The sequence below is a fragment of the Schistocerca gregaria genome, chromosome 3, assembly GCF_023897955.1.
Source record: "Schistocerca gregaria isolate iqSchGreg1 chromosome 3, iqSchGreg1.2, whole genome shotgun sequence".
Lineage (NCBI taxonomy): Eukaryota > Metazoa > Arthropoda > Insecta > Orthoptera > Acrididae > Schistocerca > Schistocerca gregaria.
Genome location: NC_064922.1, coordinates 192,622,739 through 192,646,276, shown reverse-complemented (window position 1 = coordinate 192,646,276; position 23,538 = coordinate 192,622,739). Strand labels below are relative to the sequence as shown.

Genomic DNA, 23,538 nt, shown 5'->3' with positions numbered 1-23,538 from the left:
AACCTCATTCATGAAGACAGTGGTTTACATACCTGTCTGACAATGCAGATTTAGGTTTTCCATGGTTTCCCTAAATCTCTCCAGGCAAATGCTTGGAGGGATCCCTAGAAAAAGGGCAAGGGCAATTTCTTTCCCTACTATTTCGTAATTCAGGCGTATGCTCTGATGATCGCACTGTCAACAGGGTGTTGAACTCTAATCTTCGTTCTTCTAAGGCCAGTGTGCTTATACATGAAAAAATAATGATTTTCTCTGGCATAAAAATATAGTAAAGAATACTTTTTTCTCTTACTTACATAGCAAATTTAAGGCGCATCAATTTTTTTAAATATAAAATTGCAATAAATTTCTCTGAAAATGGAGCAGTGGACTTGGTCCACATTCATATGGCGCAGGTTTTGTGTAGTTCTTGAAATTAAAAAAATACAAGCCAGCATCAGTAACATGTTCTCAATATTAAACTTAGAACTTGAAATACAGATCTTTTAACTTACATTATTGTACTTCTTGTCTCAGGAATGTGTTTGAATGGAATGTTGTCTCCAAAAACTTGTCCTAAGTGCAAAACTAAATCTTACAAATACTAACAAAGAGATAGAGGGGCTGGCCAGTACTTACCTCAGTGCAGTACAGCCGACAGATACACAAAAAACAACCGAAAATTTAAGTTCCTAGCTTTTGGAATAAATGTTCCTTCATCAGGGAGGAGAGAGGGGAAAGAAAGGGGAGAAGGGAAAGTGGATTTAGTTACTCACAACCCAGGTTATGAAGCAACAGGGAAAGGAAAATAGGGAGGGTAGGAAGGATGGAGGCATGGTTGTCAGAGGGAAGCCAAAGATATTCTACTGTAGGTACTGTGCCAGCTTCAAACCAAAGAGGACGCATACGGAAGTAAAGAGGTATAGAGTATAAAGATGTAGGACGAAAAGATGCATGAATGGCTAAAGAGGAAAGGGAAAGAGGAGAAGACTGAAGAGTAAATGGGAGTAAGGTTGTTTAACGTAGGTTCAGTCCAGGGGGATGGCGGGATGAAAGGATGTGTTGGAGTGCAAGTTCCCATCTCCGCAGTTCAGAGGGACTGGTGTTGGGTGGGAGAAGCCAAATGGCACATACGGTGTAGCAGGTTCCTAGTTCCCTAGAATTATGCTGAAAGGCATGCTCCGCTACTGGGTATTGGACATCTCCTAGGCGGACAGTTCGTCTGTGTCCGTTCATGCGCTCAGCCAGTTTAGTTGTTGTCATACCAATGTAAAAGGCTGTGCAGTGCAGTGCAGGCATGTCAGCTGATAAATGACGTGTGGTTTCACATGTGGCCCTGCCTTGAATTGTGTATGTTTTACCAGTAGCGGGGCTGGAGTAGGTGGTTGTGGGGGGGGGGGGGGGGGTGCACGGGGCAGGTTTTGCAGCAGGGTCGGTTACAGGGGTAGGAACCGCTGGGTAGAGAAGGTAGTCTGGGAATATTGTAGGGTTTAACAATGATGTTACGGAGGTTAGGGGGGCGATGAAAGGCAACTCTGGGTGGTGTGGGGACAATTTTGTCAAGGGATGATCTCATTTCAGGGGTTGACTTGAGCAAGTCATATCCATGGCGGTGTAATTTGTTGATGTATTCGAGGCCAGGATAATATTGGGTGACGGGGGGATGCTTCTGTGTGGTCTGAGGGTAGGAACATTGTTGTTGGACGGGAAGGAATGTATTGCTCGGGAGATCTGTTTGTGGTCAAGGTCTGTAAGATAGTTGCGGGAGAGGAATGCACTGGTCAGGTTATTGGTGTAATTGTTGAGGGATTCGTCACTGGAGCAGATACATTTACCACGAATATCTAGGCTGTAGGGAAGGGAGCATTTGATGTGGAATAGATGGCAGCTATCAAAGTGAAGGTACTGTTGTTTGTTTGTGGGTTTGATATGGACAGTGGTGTGGATGTGAGCTTCAACTAGATGAAGGTCAACATCCAGGAAGGTGGCTTGGGTTTTGGAGAAGGACCAGATGAAATTCAGATTCGTAAAGGAGTTGAGGTTATGGAGGAAATCAAGGAGTGTTTCTTCACCATGAGTCCAGACCACAAAGATTTCATCTATAAACCTATACCAGGCCAGGGGAAGCAGCTGTTGGGTCTTCAGGAAAGCCTCCTACATGCGGCCCATGAAGGGGTTGGCATAGGACGGAGCCATCCTGTTTCCCACGGCAGTTCCCCTTTGTTTGTAGGTCTGGCCTTCAAAAGTGAAGTAATTATGGCTGAGGATGAAGCCGTATATTATTTGTTGCATATTTAAAAAATACAATGCCTGAAAGGCAACATAACAGCAGCAAGAATGAATAAGTTTTCTCAAAAGTACTCAAGAGTACAAATGAGGTGCCACAGGAAGGGTGTTGGTTTGGTGTTGGCCAGAAATGTTACTTAGGTTCACAATGTATCATGTTGGCTCACTTAGAGAGCCACAAGGCGTAGCAGTGAGGTGGCAATGACCATATATGGTCACACGAGACCCCGCAAAGTGGAAGCAGGATGCGACAGTGTGGAAGAGGCGATGTAGCCTACCTTACAGTATAAAAGCAGAGGTGGCGGTGTCTAAAGCGGTCTGTGTAGGTCTGGCCCGGGACCTGGACTTGAAATATTCACTCTGGCTCTGTTTGCACTCGTACTTAGTTGTGTACCTCCCTCCATGCGATTTTGCAATCCGGACTTTCATTCAAGTCATTATCCAATTATTGCTCAGATGGGCAATTAAAGATTGTAGTTATTCAAGTCTTGCCTTTGGTCGATTATTTCCTGAATGAGCTTTGTAACTCTTTCAAACTTCAAGTTAGCCATTTCCATGTTAGCTGACTGGACATACCTTCTCCAATCTCCCATGTCATTGAGCATCTAGACCATTTGCTGGAGGCGACATATTAATGGAACTGATGTATGGGGTTCCAAAACGGTGCCTTCTCAATTTGTTTGAATTTCTTGAATATAAGGATTTGCTCCCATTGGCGGAAATAGCAATAAAAGAACGCCACCTGTTCTTCATAAGTGAGTGCTACAAGCCTCAGTTGGTAGTTCTAGACACTGTAAATTCCTAAAATTTGTATTTGTGAACTTTCACTGATGATAGTAATTTATATGCCGTAAGATGTCAAAAATTGTTTATCAGACAGAGGCCTCATGTAGCCTGGCACAACTCAGTGGGCTCTTCCGGTGTATTACGAGGGTTGGAACTTAAATAGCAGCAACTATTTATTCACAATCGATACAAAAGAGCTACATGTTTGCACCTGTTACTGTCCTTCAGAGTAGTCACCAGCGTTGTGTAGAACCCGTTGCCAGCAATTTGGAAGGTGTAGTATACTGTTAGCAGAGTCTGTTCTGTTGATGGTGTGAATGGAGCAGTCTACTGCCTGTCGAATCTCTACAACAGTTCTGAATGAATGCCACAAAGTGGTTCCTTTATCTTCAGAATCAAATCAAAGTCACAAAGACTTAAGTCGTATTACTGTTCATTTTTGGAGCATCACTTGCGACCAGCTTTGCGAAAGAAGTGGCGACACTTTCTGCGCAACCCATCTATCATTTTGCATGACAATGCGCAAGCTGTGGCTGCTCTGTTCCGTTGATGGGACTGGGGAGTATTGTACCATCCAACATACTCCCCAGACTTGAGTTCTTGTGACTTGATTTAATTCTGAAGAAGAAGGAACCACTTTGTGGCATTCACTTCAGAACTGTTCTAGAGATTCGACAGGCAGTAGATGGCTCCATTCACACCATCAACAGAACAGGCTCTGCAACTGGTATATTAAGCCTTCCACATTGCTGGTAACAGATTCTACCCAACGCCAGTGACTACTTTGAAGTACAGTAACAGGTGCAAACATGTAACTCTTTTGTATCGGTTGTGAATAAATAGTTGCCACTATTTAAGTTCCAACCCTCATATTTTTGACCACTCGGAAGATCTGTCACATGTTGTTTTGTGAAGAAACACCTTTTTGTAAGACAGTGTAATGTGATGTCCATGAATTGTCTACTGATGAAATTGTTTCATACAAAGTAACAATGAGAATGCAGCTGTAAACAAACAAATGCAGAGTGTGCAATGTATCCAGCACTACCTAGTGGTTTAGTCCACTTGGTTTCCAATGTGTCACTTGGTAGAAGTTTGCACCTGTCTCATGCAAACTGCAGCATTTCTGTCTGTATTGCATTGAAAGTATCTGCACAGCAATGTAAATGTCAACAGTAATAACTATGTGTCTTGTTTGGAATCAATCTTGGTCCATTCACTCGTAGTACTTGCTGTTGAAAACAAAATGCTCACTTTACTCTTCACCCTCAGGCTTGCATTTAGTGCTGACTGACTGTCTTGGTATCATTTATATGTGTGTTAATTGTATATTTATAATGATACAGCAGTATGAATAGGTTTGCCAGTATGCACATCATGTATGGCTTCACTGAACGCAGTGGAAGAGCAGCACTATGGCACTGTGATAAGGTGTTCCCCTGCAGGGTGATGGCAACACTTCACAATACTTTTGGATCTGTACATAGCTGTCTATGACAACCTAGATCCTTCTTTGTTTTGGCGATTGCATATTACAGGATTTTTTACTGTTGTAAAAATATTTGACAGAAACAAAGGTAGGCCTAATTGGTGTGACAAAACAAATAAATCAGGATTAAATCATTACTTCATAATTAGCCACAGGAGTCACTAGTCCCTTATACCACATTGCTTAGAAACTATCGCTAAGCAACCTCCCAAGTTTTATGGTGATGTAAATGTTCACCCTCTACATTTGGAGCCAACTGAAAACTGAAGCCAAAATATAAAATTTGACTGTCTGTATTATTCCGTTCTCTGGAAAAGGAATTTTAGATCGATGTACCGGTATAAATAAATACACCCCCCTCCCCCCCCCCCACACACACACTCTTTCTCCAAACCCTTCATCCCTTCCCGTGCCATGCATGAAGGGTGTGCAGGGAGACAGCATGTCAGAATTCCTTCCTACAGCAACACTACTCTTAATTTTATTGCTGTAGTCATTATGTAGGAAGTACGCTACTGGCCATTAAAATTGCTACACCAAGAAGAAATGTAGATGATAAACGGGTATTCATTGGACAAGTATATTATACTAGAACTGACATGTCATTACATTTTCACGCAGTTTCGGTGCATAGATCCTGAGAAATCAGTACCCAGAACAACCACCTCTGGCCATAATAACGGCCTTGATATGCCTGGGCATTGAGTCAAACAGAGCTTGGATGGCATGTGCAGTTACAGCTGCCCATGCAGCTTCAACACGATACCACATTTCATCAGGAGTAGTGGCTGGCGTATTGTGACGAGCCAGTTGTTCGGTCACCATTGACCAGACGTTTTCAATTGGTGAGAGATCTGGAGAACGTGCTTGCCAGGGGAGCAGTTGAACATTTTCTGTATCCAGACAGGCCCATACAGGACCTGCAACATGCAGTTGTGCATTATCCTGCTGAAATGTAGGGTTTCGCAGGGATCGAATGAAGGATAGAGCCATGGGTCGTAACACATCTGAAATGTAACATCCACTGTTCAAAATGGCGTCGATGCGAACAAGAGGTGACAGAGACTTGCAACCAGTGGCACCCCGTACCATCACGCTGGGTGATACGCCAGTATGGTGATGATGAATACATGCTTCCAATGTGCGTTCTCCATGATGTCGCCAAACGCGGATGCGACCATCGTGATGCTGTAAACAGAACCTGGATTCATCCCAAAAAAATGATGTTCTGCCATTCGTGCACCCAGGTTTCTTCGTTGAGTACACCATCACAGGCGCTCCTGTCTGTGATGCAGCATCAAGGGTAACTGCAGCCATGGTCTCAAAGCTGATAATCAATGCTGCTGCAAACGTCATCGAACTGTTCGTGCAGATGGTTGTTACCTTGCAAATGTCCCCGGGTCCAGCATGGCGTTCCGTATTACCCTCCTGAACCCACCAATTCCATATTCTGCTAACAGTCATTGGATCTCGACCAACGCGAGCAGCAATGTCACGATACGATAAAACGCAATCGCAATAGGCTACAGTCCGACCTTTATCAAAGTCGGAAATGTGATGGTACTCATTTCTCCTCCTTACACGAGGCATCACAACGATGTTTCACCAGGCAATGCCGGTCAACTGCTGTTTGTGTATGAGATATGGGTTGGAAACTTTCCTCATGTCAGCACGTTGTAGGTGTCAACACCGGCACCATCCTTGTGTGAATGCTCTGAAAAGCTAATCATTTGCATATCACAGCATCTTTTTCCTATCGGTTAAATTTTGCGTCTGTAGAACGTCATCTTCGTGGTGTAGCAATTTTAATGGCCAGTAGTGTATATGGTGTGAAATAAACTTTCTTGAGTTTTCAGCTTTTAGCAAATATTCTCATAATTTTAGGTGTAAGCCTTTTCACAACCTTACTCGATGTTCTTGTAGAGTTCATTGAGCACTTTTGTGGCCTGGTTGCACTGACTGGTTTAGTTATTTGCATGTTCTATAGATGTTGATAGTGATGTCTCACTGTGAAGTAGAATGAGTCAGTCAGTTTACATTTACAATACATTTTCAACAAATTGCTGACTACATACATGATTCTTTTACATTAATCTTAAGTTAGTTTCAAATTTTTAATCAAATTATGAAGTGTTTGTGACTGCCTGACAAGACTCCCCTCACACTTTGTGAATAACACATTGAATTCCCTCCTTTAATTCATAAATGTTTAGAGGTTTATAGACATACACCAGGGTTTTAAGATAATCCTTAAGAAAAAAAATCACATGAGCTTAGTGACCATTGTTGGTCACCATTGTATCAAATGACGCGATCCAAAAACTGCTAGTGGAGAACTCAATTGTTTTGCAGGAAGTGTGACAGGTGGCAACCATACTGCTATAATCACAACGTTTGAACCTCCAGTCCACCAAAATTATACCATGAAACATCTCCTATCATAACACTCTGTGAGTTTCTGTTAGCTATTACAGCTTGGCCTCCCGTCTCTGAAAAAAAGAAGGCCTGATGATACTTCTCACACAGAAACCACATCAAACTATCACTCACTGTGGATGCATTTCCCTCTCTTGAACCTTTCAAGAATTTTCTTACTGCCAAATAGGGCAGTTCCTTTTATTTACAAATCTGTCTAAGTGGAAGAGCACCTTGTCACTTAAGATGATGTGCCTCACAAAACCACCATCTTCTCAGAAAACAGTCAGCAAAAGTCACCTTTTCTGATGGTAGATTTCTTTAAGCTCCTGCATTAATTGAATACACTAAGGTTGGAGATCATACTGTAGAATTCACCATGCTGAAGAATATCTTGTGCCCATTCTTAGAAAAAGAGAACAACGAACTTCACTGGACTAAAAGCGACACTGTCAGAAACAACCGCTAAGTTAGCACAGATCACTCAGAATGAGGGCACCTCGAGCTCTTGATGCTCTTTGTAACTTCATCCATTTCACTGAACTTTACAATAAGTCTGCAGATAGTTGATTTATTACGTGCTTTATTGCCGCCAAGAAGCTCGCAAAGACATCTCACAGTTGCTGCATAACATTCTCCAGTACAATACAATGTTTTCACTATTAGCACATGCTATGCAATAGTACACTGTTCCATGGTTACATACACACAATGAAGAAATTTGAGAAATTCAAACTGAAGCAACAGTCTGAATGTTAGTGGGTACTGAAGTGATACACGACACTGTGGTCAACCAACAAACAAAAATATAACACATAGTGCAAAATATTGCAAGAAAATACAGATCGCAGATATTTAATTAATTTAAAATAGAGACAAGTTTAATGTGGGGAAAAGTTTTTCGAATCTTTACTATTAGCTGTTTTGGGACGTAGGTTTTGTGATTTAAAACAATGCACATCTTATTAAAAGTTTATTTGAAAAAATTATAGTTTGTTGGTGATGATGGTATTTGTTGTTCATGGAAGCAGCAGCAATTGTCTTAAGGGTTGTAATTGCTTGTGACTGTTTCATATGGATTAATTTTTTTCAGTTTGTGAGAACTCACTGGCCCAAGGTGGTTTTTTCTGCAAAGATGGAGGTTACTACTGCACAAATGATTACCAGCGTCAGTTTGGTACTAAATGTGCAACCTGTGGCAAATATGTTGAGGGTGAAGTGGTATCTGCCCTTGGAAATACCTATCATCAAAAATGTTTCACATGTGCTCGTTGCAGGTGAGTCTTAGGCCTTAACTACTGATATTGCACGTTTGTACTTAAGGAAATATATCCGTTTTTACTGAATTTGTTTTTTTATCATCAACTTATATAATTAACAAACACCAAAAATATATGTGCTCTATCCATGTGGCACCAGATTTACTTTTACATGAATTAGTGGTTATCTTGTTGACTTTAGTATTTTAGTTATTCATTTTTGAGAGTAATTCTTATTGGCCATTACTGGTGCAGCCATTGAAGAACAAGATTTTTCAAAGCAACTTGTTACTTTTTACGATTACAGTAACTAATATGTATTCTATGATATTGTATCACTTTTGTTAAACAGGCAACCATTCCCTTCTGGAGAACGAGTAACATACACAGGGAAAGAAGTTCTTTGTCAGAAGTGCGTGCAAATTCCTGTCAGAGAGACACAGTCTCCTCAGGCCAGTCCTTCTAGTGGCACAGGACCAGGTAAACTTTTCTCCATCTGCATTTCCATGTATGTGTGATAACTTGTGTATGCACTACTAATAATTTTGTATTTGCTTTGTTTTATTTTCTCGAAACTAGTTCCATTCTCTGAGAATGGGTATCTTCCAACTTATTTGTGTCCTTCAAAGTAGATGTAAGAGGGCGATCAAAAAGTTTTCGTTTGAAGACATTGCTGCAGCATATTTGCAACATAATGTGACTCCATTGTGATTATGCAAGAACTGTCTTGTAGGCGAGGAGTTAGTGTGGCATTCATGTGTGTGTGTGTGGTACATGTAGAAACGTGAACTGTGTCGACATTATTACCAGATGCATCCAAACAGGACCAATGTGTTCTTAGCTGCTGAAGGACAGACACCAGTAGATTTCCATCAGAGAATGAAGAAGGTATATGGGGCAGCATGACTGTCAAAAATGACTGTTGGGGAATGGTGCGACAAGTTGTGCTGCCGCTTCATGATAACATATGTTCGTGTGTTGCAAATGTCATAATGCAGAAGTTAGCACCAACTCAAGTGGGAGACATTTGAGCACACACACTATTAACAAGATCTCTCCCCATGTGATTATCATGCCTTCATTCCCTTAAATTTTTTGAAGATCTGAGCATTCATTTCAAACAAGGATGTGCAGTAAGCAGTTATCGACTTAACACAGAATGGCTCAGTGATTTACCAAATAGGAATCTCCAATCAGGTGCATCGGTGATGTGATGCAATATCACGTGTCGATAACACCCGACGGGCGTCTTAGCAATGACATTGCAAGTTTCCCTCTGACGCTGATAGCTGACGCACGGAATCTGGTGGTCCCAATTGAGTGTGCCCACTGGACCACACCTGCAGTAGCTCTGTACTAAGAGTGCCCTCTGCTGCTACAATATAGGACAGCTGTTGGCAGCCGCTCACCCATTCACACTCAGAGCCACATCAACACACGAAGCTAAGCAATAGCTGCCTAGTCACAGCTCCATTGTTGTTGCTTTTGTAAAACAGCTCGACTCTGTTTCTTGCTGCATCATTTGCAATATGTCTTTGTTTGTTTGGAGAGATAAAAGTTAAATAAATTGTCTGCTGTGTTACTTGTTCACTAATGATTTCTGCTTCTGTCCAGCTTTCCTACAGTGACAGTTGTCACATCACTCTGTAGCCCATCTTGCCTTGCCGTTGTGAATGAAATCGTACACAACAGGAGAAATGATTGCCTCACTGCTTATGGTGATTTTGCCCTATTAGCATTCTGATTCTGGACTGTACGACCTTCGAACGGAAGCTATTGATATTTTGAAGAGCTCATGGCTGTCTGTGAGCTGCACGACTGATATTTTTGGAGTGTACATTGTCAGCTGAGAGTGTGCACCTAGTCACAGTTTCTGTATTCATTTCATATTCTTCTAAACTAACATACTATGCAGTTGCATGTCTCAGTGCTGGTAGCTGGGGTTATAAACTCACCAGACAAAAAGTTAGTCACCATCTGTAAACATCACACTAATACCACTGCCACTAGCCTTGATAATAGCCTTAAAGGTGTAAAGAACAGAGTCCTCAAGTTATTCAACTATGCCATCTCTAGCTGAAGTCACTCGTTCCTTACCCATTGTTCCAAATAGGCTCAGAAATTTTCTGTGACCTTTCAGTCAAATGCTTTAGTGGACTGGTTAAGGTGTGACAGGATGCCTCAGTGTCATGCGGACCTGGAATACAAGTGTGCAATTCTGTCAGCATGACTGTCGTCATCTTGGCAAATGTGAATGTCCACAGGAGACTCATCATAGGGATGTAGAAAAAGAGGCAACACTTGGTTACTCAGGATGTTGCAAAAGTACCCAGTTTCAAGTTCACAATAACATGAATGAGTGGGGCCCAAATCATGGTACAAAAAACACCACCAAAACATTGTTGCAGAACCACTTCTAGTGGCAATTGCACCCTCCTGCAAGTTAAACGCCTCATTGGGCTTACGATGACACATCACGTCATTGAAAAAGAGGCAACATCACAACTCACCAGACCACACTAGATGTCTCTGTCAGCTGCTGTCCAGTTTGTGTGTGTGTGTGTGTGTGTGTGTGTGTGTGTGTGTGTGTGTGTGTGTGTGTGTGTTTTTTTTTTTTTTTTTTTGCGTACTCAAGAGGTGCAATTGTGAACTATGCCCTTTCACAAGACACCTTACTCAAATGTCCATGGCATGCAGCTCCAATTACAATGTTCTCTCAGAAGGTGGTGGAGATGGATCTGCATTCACAATTGCAGCAGTACCTTCTGGGTTTCAAACTGATTGTCAAGGACAAGGCAAGACATGAGTCTTCTGTTCTTGTGTGTTTGGATATTTTTATGACCACTGTTTTTAAGCAGTGTCACATAGCTCGAGTGGTACACCATTCCTTGTAGACATGTTGAAAAATCTGCGTTGGTATATAAACAAATTGGTCAACTTCATTTGAGGTGTGATCAAGGGCACATCCAAACAAAATAGCTCCTTTCTTCCATTCCATCCTCCACATCAACTTGTGTTGCTGTGTTGATTCTATATGACCGACTAGAAAATATATACCTCTATGTGTTGTGACAAATATCAGTGATCATACGGTCACCTGTAACCAGTTCTATGCCATCTGCAGCATTCCAATCTGACCAGTGTATTCTTTTAACGGGGTGACTAATACTTTGTCCACTAGACTTACTTCTGAATATGGAAGTCATAACATTGCAGTATTAACAATGTGAGTTTATTTTTATGAAACATGTACTGTTAAGTACTCCTTTCGGATGACACTGCAGTACATCAAATGATTCTGAGCACTATGGGACTTAACATCTGAGCTCATCAGTCACATAGAACTTAGAACTACATAACCCTAACTAACCTAAGGACATCACACACTTCCATGCCCGAGGCAAGATTCGAACCTGCGACTGTAGCAGTCTGACAATTCTGGACGGAAGGGGCTAGAACTGCTCGGCCACTGCGGCCATCTGCAGTACATCACCAAAATTGATTTGACAGTAATTTCTGTGTGACTCAATGGCTTCCTCCAAAGATAAGCTCAGTAAATGGCTGTATGGCTGTCAAGTCTGACCCCAGATCACATTTTGTGTGTACGAAAATATTTCGTCGAGGCAACTGGTCGTTGTTATCAGATGGCGGCTATTTGTTGCTGCTGACAAGTAACAACTGCCAGTGTACGCATAGTGATTTTTATATATATCAGGCCTCATGTGGAAGTCACACATGGGCTTGCAGATGATGACAGTAGTGTATTCAGAAACTCCTAATGGGAGCCGCGCTATGACTTTACATTTGGGCACTAGATAGCCGGTGCCGCTGCCAAGTGTCACTGTGGGCGGGAGCCAAACCAAAATTATTAGTTATAGTTTAACTGTTGTTGGAAGTTGTCATTATTCTCTATATGTAGTGGTGGTGCGTGGAAGGTTCCAGGCTGTACATAATTGAAATCGTGAGTCCCTATGTATTACGTTATCTGGTGTGCAAATATGTGTGGTCTGCTTTGTCACACAATCGCAGAAAGATGGAAACTCAGGACATAATGTTTGTCTTTTTAAAAATTACAAGATGTCCAGGAGATATCCGACCTAGATGGCCATTAGAGGATGCAGTCTCAATATTTGCCTCCCCATGTGAATCTTCCAGTCAATAGTTGTCATTGTGGCCAATATAAATACTGCCACTCAGAGAACAATCAGCCAGTTTTGTACTTGTACCTGATATTATCGGTTACTATCATTGGGGGAGAGAAATGAAAGAGGAAGCCATCTGGTAGAATTTTGAACAGAGCATAACTTAATCATAGCTAACACTTGGTTCAAGAATCATAAAAGAAGGTTGTATACATGGAAGAAGCCTGGAGATACTAGAAGGTATCAGATAGATTATATAATGGTAAGACAGAGATTTAGAAACCAGGTTTTAAATTGTAAGACATTTCCATGGGGAGATGTGGACTCTGACTACAATCTACTGGTTATGAACTGTAGATTAAAACTGAAAAAAGGTGCGAATTTAAGGATATGGGACCTGGATAAACAGACTAAACCAGAGGTTGTACAGAGTTTCAGGGAGAGCATAAGGGAACAATTGACAGGAATGGGGGAAAGAAATACAGTAGAAGAAAAATGGGTAGCTTTGAGGGATGAAGTAGTGAAGGCAGCAGAGGTTCAAGTAGGTAAAAAGACGAGGGCTAGTAGAAATCCTTGGGTAACAGAAGAAATATTGAATTTAATTGATGAAAGGAGAAAATATAAAAATGCAGTAAATGAAGCAGGAGTAGGTATTAAAATCCATGGAGAAGAAATAAAAACTTTGAGGCTCGCAGATGACATTGTAATTCTAACAGAGACAGCAAAGGACTTGGAAGAACAGTTGAACGAAATGGACAGTGTCTTGAAAGAATGATATAAGATGAACATCAACAAAAGCAAAACGAGGACAATGAAATGTAGTCGAATTAAGTCGGGTGATGCTGAGGGAATTAGATTAGGAAATGAGACACTTAAAGTAGTAAAGGAGTTTTGCTATTTGGGGAGCAAAATAACTGATGATGGTCGAAGTAGAGAGGATATAAAATGTAGACTGGCAATGGCAAGGAAAGCGTTTCTGAAGAAGAGAAATTTGTTAATATCGAGAATAGATTTAAGTGTCAGGAAGTTGTTTCTGAAAGTATTTGTATGGAGTGTAGCCATGTATGGAAATGAAACATAGATGATAAATAGTTTGGACAAAAAGAGAATAGAAGCTTTCGAAATGTGGTGCTACAGAAGAATGCTGTAGATTAGATGGGTAGATCGCATAACTAATGAGGCAGTATTGAATAGAATTGAGGAGAAGAGAAGTTTGTGGCACAACTTGACCAGAAGAAGGGACCGGTTGGTAGGGCATGTTCTGAGGCATCAAGGGATCACAAATTTAGCATTGGAGGGCAGCGTGGAGGGTAAAAATCGTAGAGGGAGACCAAGAGATGATTCAGAAGGATGTAGGTTGCAGTAAGTACTGGGAGATGAAGAAGCTTGCACAGGGTAGAGTAGCATGGAGAGCTGCATCAAACCAGTCTCAGGACTGAAGACGATGACAACAACAACAACAACAACAACATTTGTGTACTGTGGACTATTGAATAACAGCTTCAGGTGGCACATTGTCTTTCTCTTTGGTTATGATTTGGCTTGTGACTCTTGTTGCTCTTGACCTGTTTCCATCATTGTGTTGATAGTTTCAGCTTTGCCCTTTGTTTGCATAGTTTGCATTGATCTTGTCCTTGTCTATGTATCTCTGCTGTCAGTCAGCCGTGTTTAGGTCAGCTACCGCTTGTTGTCGTGTTCTTATACACAGGCGGCCCTTCGGCCTCGTGGCTTTAGGTGTTTCTCTTTTGGATTCTGACACTTGCGCTGATATCAGGCCACTCACAGATATAGAATTAGTTCCAAGGAAAAATTAAATTGTCAGTAGCTTGGACACTAAATTGGTTTGCCTACTGGAGCAACAGCATCAGGTAACGCAATAGCAGCAGCTTTAGATAAACTTGTTATAAAAGTCATTTCAGCTTCAGGTGGACAAACACAGGAGTGCATGAGGCCACTTTGCTCCATGTCTCGGTGCCCCTACAGTGGATGACCTCTTTCGTCATCCACGATTTCGGCCTTTCAGTGGCACTATGGACGACCTGAACACACATTTGCATCAGCTGAAGTTATATTTCTCAGTGTTTCAAGTCACAGATGATTCAGTCCAGCAATCATAATTTCCATTTTGGGCGTCGCTGGACATTTTCTTCTGCTCCGCAAATTGGTGCCTCTGTCTGACCCGATGCACACTCCTTTCAGAGGATACGCACTCTGTTGACTACCTGTTATTCAGAGAGATAATGTAGTTGCCTCCAGGCTCGAGTTCCACCAGTACCGTAAACAACATGGACAATCGCATCACTCGTATGTCACAGACTTACAATGTCTCAGACACAAATGCGATTTCACTTGCGCTAATCAAGGCTACAAGGCTTTGTGAGTGGACTCCTGGATTTGTGACATCATGATTCAGCTGACAGCCAATTCTGAGGTCTGCACAGCAGCATTGAAACTTGATAATCCGTTATTGGAGGACGTCTTGCACACCACACACTTATTTGAGATTGCATGGGCTACTAACGAAAGACTAGTAGTGAAGCCACAAGATTTGGTTGGTGACGTGCTACCACACTTGCCACCCCCGCATCACAGGCATAGGGCGACCTCCTGGTTGCAGCAGTGTTGTGATTCATTGTTGTCCAATGCCTGTGGTGTTTGAGCCTCTGAGTCACAGGGGGCAGCCCTGTGGCAAAGGTGGGCGTCACCACTCAGTGTGTCACAGCCACACAACCTGTTCCCATTCTGCCCCATGAGTGCACTGTGAAATCATACATGGGTAGCAGTTGGTGGGTCCTTAGGTGACCCCTTCATGCAGAAATTGTTTCTCATACTTCGCATTTCTCACCAGGACTTCCTTCTCCAGGTGGAAACGGGGCCCACCGTTTGTGTGATAAATCGGGTGACACATGCACAACTGGATTCACCGGAGATGTCCCCACCCTCGCCGCAATTGGGGCCTGTGGGAACAGTTTTATTCCTTACTGTGGTCAGTTCTCCTTCACTATGGGGTACAAAAGTGTTTCACAGCTCATTACGTGATCTGTGGTCAACCACCCATCTGCTACCAACATTTTTGGCCTTGATACACTTATGATGTTAGGATTTTCTATTTGTGATTAAGTCAAGGTCATATCAACTGTAGTTCCTATACGAAACTGGACGGTCTCCATACTGTGTTTGTATATCTGTTTCAGCTGGATTTGTGATGTGCTTCAGACTTTCAGGTGCACATCACCCTTCAGCCAGATGGCACACCTTATTTTTACTGCACCAGACCAATTTGTTACTTTATGTGATGATGTGAAGCGTGAACTAGATCATTTCCAGTCTGCTGGGGTTATTGATCAGATGAAATCTAGTGCATAGGCCACTCCCCTAGTCATCATCAGAAAGCCCAGTGGTTCTCCCAGATTGTGTGGAGATTTCAAGACTACAATCAATGCTCAGTCACAGGTGGAAACTTATACTGTGTCCTGAATTGAGGATAATCTTGCCAGACTTGCTCGAGGGGCATATTGCAGCTCATCGATTCCTGTCTCCTGTGACCATTAGCACAGGAATCCCATCATTGTCATTAATACACCTTTTGGTTTGTAAAAGTGGCTCCCATTTGGCATTGTCTCAGCCCCCACAGTTTTCCAAATGTCTCTGCAACAGCTGACACAGCATATTATGGCTTGCACAAATTACTTGAATAATCTCATTGTTATGGGGCTCTACCCTGAGGAGGATTTGCAGAATCCTTTTTACAACCCTGCAGTATACACGCCCACATTGTTGTTCAGGGATATGCAGGTTTTCAGCCAAAAGTGGAGTATTTGAAGGACTGGTTCATCAAAGACTGAATCAGGCCAACTGATTGGAATATTGTCACAATAGACTCCTCACTCTGCCCAAGAAACTTAACTGAATTGCTGATGTTTTTGGGCAAAAGCAATTATTGTTCTAGTTTCTTACCCTCTGCAGCCCACATTGTGCAACCCCTCAATCTGTTGCATAAAAAAGGGTGTGTTTTACAACTGAACTCCTTCCTGTGACTGTGCATTTACCCAATTGAAGACCATGCTGCAATCTTCCTCTTGCCTCACACTATTCTCTCTCAGTTGGCCATTGGTTGTGGAAGCCGACACATCTGCCTATGGCATTGATGTGGTCTTGTTGCACAGGAATGGTGATGGCTCCAGGCAGTCTATAGCATACGTTTCAGAAACATTGACCCTTGCACGTCAAAACATTCCCAGATCAACAAGGAGGCATTGGAAATAATGTTTGCTATTAAAAAATTTCACGTCGACCATTTTAGGACACACTTCTCCCTAATCATAGGACACAAACCATTGGTGACTTTATTCAGGCTGCACTCCAGCCTCCCAGAGGGAACAGTCCAATGCTTTCAGTGCTGGGCAGTGTTCCTGACTGCATAAGTTATACCATCTGGTACAAGCCCATGGCACGGTATTCCAATGCCAACTTGTTGCTATATCTATCCATTAACCCGAACCATATTTCGACCAACAGGAGATCCTCTGCTTCCACATCAATATTGAGCAGCAATGTATGTTGGTCACATTTCCCATTATGGCTGCTCAGACCACTGCCACCATGTGCCAATACCCAATCTCGCAACAGGTTCTCCACTATGTGACCCATGGCTTGCCAACTTACCTCACCTGCTGATTGGTGAAAGAATTCAGCTCCCTCACTGACATTTCTCACAGGCTCTCTGATATTGTTAATGTCACTTTTGGACATTGAGACTGAAGTGCATCTGTTGGGCAGCCCAGCAGACTTGCACCAACAGGTGTAGAGCTTGCTGCACTTACGACATTGAGGTATGTCCTGCTTGAGTACTAGCTTGCGGACGTGTGTTTGCTGGTGATCAACGGTGGCATCAAAGCAGTGGTCTGTGTCTGCACAGCTTGTGCATGGCACCAAGCAGTGCCCCAACAATCTTTCACCCTCGAGCCTACCCCCTGCCTCCTCTGGGACTGCGTCCATCTCGATTTTGTGGGCCCACTTGGAATCATTGTGGTTGGTCATTGCAGATGCTTATTCAAAGTACCCATATGGTATACACATGCCATCTGTCACAACCAATGCCATTCGCACTGCCTTGGATCAGATTTTGGCCATTTAAGGGCTGCCTCACACATTGGTCTCTGATAAGTGGCCGCAATTCACAGCATCTGCCTTCAAAGGTTTCAGCGAGGCCAATGGCATAAAACATATTTGCACCCCTCTATTCCATCCTTCCTTAAATGGTGAAGTGCAATGTTTAATTTGGACCTTTAAGCAGAAAAAGAAAACAGCTTTAGCCTTGAGCACAAGCATTGCATCTGCCACCATCTCTTCCACCACCATCTGGTAGCAGTGTGGCCCCACAACTGGAAACCGACAAGTCCACACTGTTGCTCTGGTGATACCTTGAGCATTCATGTGGATTGGTGTTAACCCCTGGCATTCCCATTGCCAGCAATATCCACTCTACCCCCTCCACCACACACGCACAATGGTCTGGGGCATATTTCCTCCTGTAAGTGCCCCCCTCCCCTTTTTTTGGGGGGGGGGGGGGGGAGGTCTGGTATCCAGCTTTGCAAAAGGTGAATGCCCACTGGAGGTAATGGATTGGGTTGTTGGACAGTGAAGTGCTGCAGGTTGGGCAGCCGGCAGGGGAACAGCACTTCACTGTCTGCCATCCCCACCATACTATTCCTCTCCCGCCTGCCCCAGCCTCCTCCTTTCCCCCCACCCTGTTGCCACTTTCATCATGCACTGGCACTGCTGCTCGCAGTGTGGGTTTCAGTTGCCTGAGACTGCTGTCCTGCCGGAGGTTGTGTGTGTGTGTGTGTGTGTGTGTGTGTGTGTGTGTGTGTGTGTGTGTGTGTGAGTGAGAGAGAGAGAGAGAGAGAGAGAGAGAGAGAGAGAGAGAGAGAGAGGGGGGGGCCATTGGCCGAAAGTGTTAAGTGTGAAAATCTTTATGTTGTGCCTATCTGCGACTCAGCATCTCCGCTCATAATAGTGTTATATTCTTCTTTTAATATGTAATTGTATTATAGTCTCCTCGGTTTTTCTTGTGTTGGTTCGAGGAAAGCTGTTGTTTTGCAATCTTAAACAACTTATAAAGCAGTTATAGTGACAGTTTTATGATTATGTAGACATTATACAATAATAAAGCATTTCATGTTGTGTGTTCACACAGTTTGAATTTCTTGAACAGAATGTGCTGGATGTCAGGAGGAGCTGAAGGAAGGTCAAGCGCTAATTGCTCTGGAACGTCAGTGGCATATATGGTGCTTCAAATGCCGTACTTGTGATGCTGTTCTTCATGGGGAATACATGGGGAAGTAAGTACTGTTGTCTCGCATTTAATATATACTTATTCATCTTCAAAGCAGTATGATTTTTAGTCATGTTTTGTAGATGTGATCCAAATTCTATTGATTAATTGAGTAAATCTGTATGATAGGAGAAATTGGAGGGGACATTCGTCTAAACAGATTGCATTGTGAATTTTGTTCTGCAGTGAGAGGATCATTTTGAAAAATTTTGAGACTGCCGCCTAGATTGCTATCTTATTATTTAATTTCCAAAAAAGGGTGGATGATAATTCTACCTCTTGTCAGTAAGTCTAATAAGTTTCAGCTTGCTCAGTGTACTGTTTGAGGCACCAGTCTTCATTTGTTTTACTATATGTGTAAATTACACTGAGATAGGATTGGAGTCGAAATGGGAGCACTCTGCCATAATGATATTTTTATGCTTTAACTTTGGACTGGATGCAAATCAGAGTCTTAGCTGACCTTTGGTGAATCTTTGCCTGCCAAAGAAGCAGATTTTCAATACTTTAATGTGTTGAGTAATAAGAGAAACTTTCTTGAAGATGAAAGTCAAATGGGGTGACTGATAATGGCTGCTAAAGAAGAAAACAAGCTTTTAGTTTTGACAATATTTGAGGGGGATAACCACTGCACCTGTTAAAGTGAGTGTTCTCTTGGGATTAGATATGTATCTATTATAATATTCCCCATGAGACACTCTGGGTTAGAAAGACCTGTAAATGTCAGATACTGTGTCTTCTAACATCTGAGCAAAACACTACATATTCAAATTAAATTTTTCCATCATTTGATTGCAGTGATCAAGAAGAGCATGTAATATTGTAATTGAGGGTGTAACTTAGCTGTAACAATTCAACCCTGAAACAAGGTGGGAATTGTGCATTTCAACCTCTCTGGAAGAGGCACACTAATAGGGGAAGGGGTTTATGGTGGTCACATCACTATGATTTTTATTTATTTATTTGTTCATCGATGGATCATCTCACAATGATAGGATTTGTCATCATATACATGAAAATAAGTAGCTTCTTCATTTTTTAAATCACTAATAAATGGTTTCATGCATACTGCAAATGTTGTTGAACTAATGTGTTTTGTTAATACTAGGCTGTGAGTTCTTTGACTGTATTTTTTATCTTCCTGTAAACCCAAAAACTTGAGACTATCTGCTTCTTGTACTTGATTGTTACACTATTTTGATAACATCTGGAGTTCTGTGTGAACTACTGAATTGTGTGTATTGAGTCTTCTTAAAATGTAATGAACTTTGAACTTTATGTTGATGTTACCAAATATTTTAACAGCTGTCTTTTGAGTTAGAAGACTGGTACTTCTTTTAATGTCTTTGCTTGTATCATTTGCAAAAAGGAAAAGTGTGCTAGCACAGAGTTTTTCCAAAGATTTTGTCTTTCCTGGTAGTTAATGTGCCATACACATATGGGAATGCTGTGTGTATATGGGAAAAAGTGAAGCTGCACCAGGGTTCGTATTACGCATGAAACTATCGGTAAATAGGGTGATGTCAGTGGCATATAGGCACATCACTGCCAGGCATGAGGAGCCTCTTCAAATCTGACCATGAGGACTGAATTCACTGCAGAAATAAATAGTTATGGTTCCCATTTGAAATTTGGTTAGTAACTGAAATATTTTAAACGAAACTAAATGGGAATAATAATGATACCGATTTTATTGCCTATGCTGGAAGAAATGTTGCTATGATATGATAGCAATCATGATACTTTATTTATGTTATTGTCAGGTCAGTTTGTGTCGTTAAAATTTTTCACCCTGTGTTCACAGATAACTGTTGTTTGTCAGTTACCTTCATTTAGTTTACGTTACTTTCATTAACTGTTTTATGTTCACAGAGATGGTGTTCCGTACTGTGAGAAAGATTATCAAAAGCAGTTTGGTGTTAAATGTGCGTACTGCAGCAGATACATTTCAGGGAAAGTGCTGCAGGTAATTATTTTTGTACAGTATACTACTTGTATTACTTCTTACTGGAGTCTGTTGGAAAATTGGGGATATGGAATAACATGAATGAACCTTGAACGAGGGCTTGTATTTGGATAATTACATTGAATACATTTTTTATAATGTTAAATCAGTGTCAAAACAGCCTAATTGTTTTTCTCTCTGAGTGTCAGATATTTATACTAGTTAATTGCTTCCATTTTCTAGGCTGGTGATAACCATCACTTCCATCCAACATGTGCTCGCTGCACAAAATGTGGTGATCCATTTGGAGATGGAGAAGAAATGTATTTGCAAGGTACTGATTTGGATCATTGTAATTATTTTATTCAATGTTTTCAAAAAGTGCAAGGAGAGTAAAAATTGTGATGATATAAAACTAATTCGAATAGATTGATAGGGGATGCTTTCAGAATGACTGTTAAAACAGTAACAGCATGTTACAAAACCCAGTTCTAACCTGTGTATCATGTTTCTTTTCTCATTAATTTGCGAGGAAAAAAGTAGTAGTAATTCCTTACACATTTAGCAAATAAGGTGAAATAAGTGTGAAATACAAAAGATGTTCAACTTATGAGGTAATGGAAAAATGAAATGTAACAAGGTATCTAACATGAATGAGCAATGTACACCATTCTCTCTGATAAAACATCTTGTTCATTTTTATTTGAATAATTTGTGCAGTCACCATTCCCTCTCAGTATTTCTGCTCTGTGTGTTTTCCTCTGTATGTATAGTTGTTGTGAAGATACGTACATAATCAACTAGAGCATTTGGTTCCAGAGGACCAACCAATAATGATCTGGTCCTCGATCCTTCATATTAGTGTCATAAATGTACTCAGTTGTCTGATCCTGAAATTAATTACTAATTTGAAGCAGTTATCTAAGAAAATGTGATCAATGATTCAGTTAAATAATTTAGGGTTAATAGGAAATTGAACATTACTAGGAGATTTAGTGGAAACAAAAAAGTTGAGAAATTTGTACTAATTTTTCTTCAGGAGAAGATCTAGGAATCTTCTACTAAAATCAGAATTTACTGTTATGCTTACGTTTTCCACTTGAGCTCATTATTGGATATTCTTCATTGTCATAGTATGTCATCCATAACATATTGACTATCTCCACAGAGCTGCAGAGAGATCTAAAGAGATCACTGTGCTTTAAGCAAAAACTTCAGTAAATCTTCATTAGATGAAAAGAAAAAGAAATATGGTGGTGGGGAAATTGACTGTCACTAATTTATTGTAAAACTGTCAGTCAACATTTCCAAAGTTGAAGCAGTTGTCTGTATGTGAAGACATAGATCTGACATTGGTAATATAAAGAATAATCATAATGAGATTTTCACTCTGCAGCAGAGTGTATGCTGATATGAAACTTCCTGGCAGATTAAAACTGTGTGCCCGACTGAGACTCGAACTCGGGACCTTTACCTTTCATGGGAAAGTCTACCATCTGAGCTACCCAAGCACAGCTCAAGACAGATGAGGTACTGGCAGAATTGAAGCTGTGGAGGCGGGTTGTGAGTTGTGCTTGGGTAGCTCAGATGGTAGAGCACTTGCCCGTGAAAGGCATAGGTCCCAAGTTCGAGTCTCGGTCCAGCACACAGTTTTAATCTGTAAAGAAGTTTCATACAGAATAATATTTGCAAATGAAACATGTATTTAGACCTTTGGAGAACTTCGAAGCGACACATCAGAGCATGGCAGTGTGAACCCAATAGGCATTGGATGAATTAGTAAAAACATTCTTTGGTTCTTCAAGAAGTATAAAATATGCACATCAGACTAGTTTCACAAGGGCTTAACAGTGTAAACCTTTCAAGTTGGCAAAATATTGCCACTAGTGGCTTACTAATTTAGCTCCTGCTACCTCAACAACACATTTCCCAGGAGAAATAAATCGAGAAGCATTTGAGATGAGACATGAATATTGACCAAAAACTTGATGGGAAAACTGCAACATAAACATGAAACTTTTGAGATATGCAAAAATAACAGGCAGAAAAATAAATTTCGTGCCTAGCAAATAATTAAACAAAGACAATGATCAGTCTAAAAGTATAAAGAACTTTTGTGACTGTTATGGATCAAACAAGTGATGGTGGGTGTAGACCTTGTGAAGTTCAAAATAGGAAGAAGCTGCTAGCATGGATAATATTCAACTAGAAGTCCTCAAATGTCCCCCTGTGCAGGAATATACATAATGTCTGGTCCAGCACAAATTTTCAGTGTTATTGTTCCATTATAAAGTTTATGGTTGTTCATATTCGCAACTGCAAATACATTTCATGCATGACATACTTCTAACAATTTCTTGTTATGTAGATTCACAACTAGCAACCAAATGGAAAAAATGTATTTGTATCATGCTGCAAAACAAATACTTTATGCTCATCTTTGGTAACTGATAACTGGAGAACCATAATGTTGTTATTGTCCCCTGCAAGATTGTTATAAGGATATTGCTACACTGAACACTGCTGAAGATGTAGCGAGGAAGATGAACTCAAAGGCATCTTCTTTAGTACAGGCGAGATAATCACACTTGGTAATTTATTGGAACAGCCGGTTTAATTCCAGTCATGGAACCAGCTGGTATGTAGATTTTGAGAATGCTTTTGACAGTGTCAAGAGGGACAACTACCGGCAAAGACGGAAGTTGAAGGAATCGTAGAAAAGATCATAATTTTAATGAAAGTGGTACACGAGGGTCATCTGCAGAGGAAGTTATCAGTAACACTGCAATAAATCTGGAAGTGGAACTGGATTGCTGGATCTTCCAGATGCTCTTAAAAATTGTGTAATGTCTTAAACAAGATAACAACAGAAGTATAAGAGATAAATTTTTCAAGGAAAC

The 23,538-nt window shown here is 41.2% G+C and overlaps 1 protein-coding gene across 10 annotated transcripts in view; it reads left to right on the top strand.

The window, feature by feature from the left end:
• LOC126356289 (actin-binding LIM protein 1) overlaps nt 1–23,538 on the top strand; it is a 326,791-nt gene that overhangs the window by 212,991 nt on the left and 90,262 nt on the right. For all 10 annotated transcript variants that reach the window (XM_050007180.1, XM_050007179.1, XM_050007178.1 and 7 more), the window contains 5 exons: nt 8,049–8,232; nt 8,567–8,694; nt 18,574–18,700; nt 20,566–20,659; nt 20,882–20,972. In XM_050007180.1, coding sequence (XP_049863137.1) covers nt 8,049–8,232; nt 8,567–8,694; nt 18,574–18,700; nt 20,566–20,659; nt 20,882–20,972 — 624 coding nt within the window. The remainder of the gene's footprint in view (nt 1–8,048; nt 8,233–8,566; nt 8,695–18,573; nt 18,701–20,565; nt 20,660–20,881; nt 20,973–23,538) is intronic.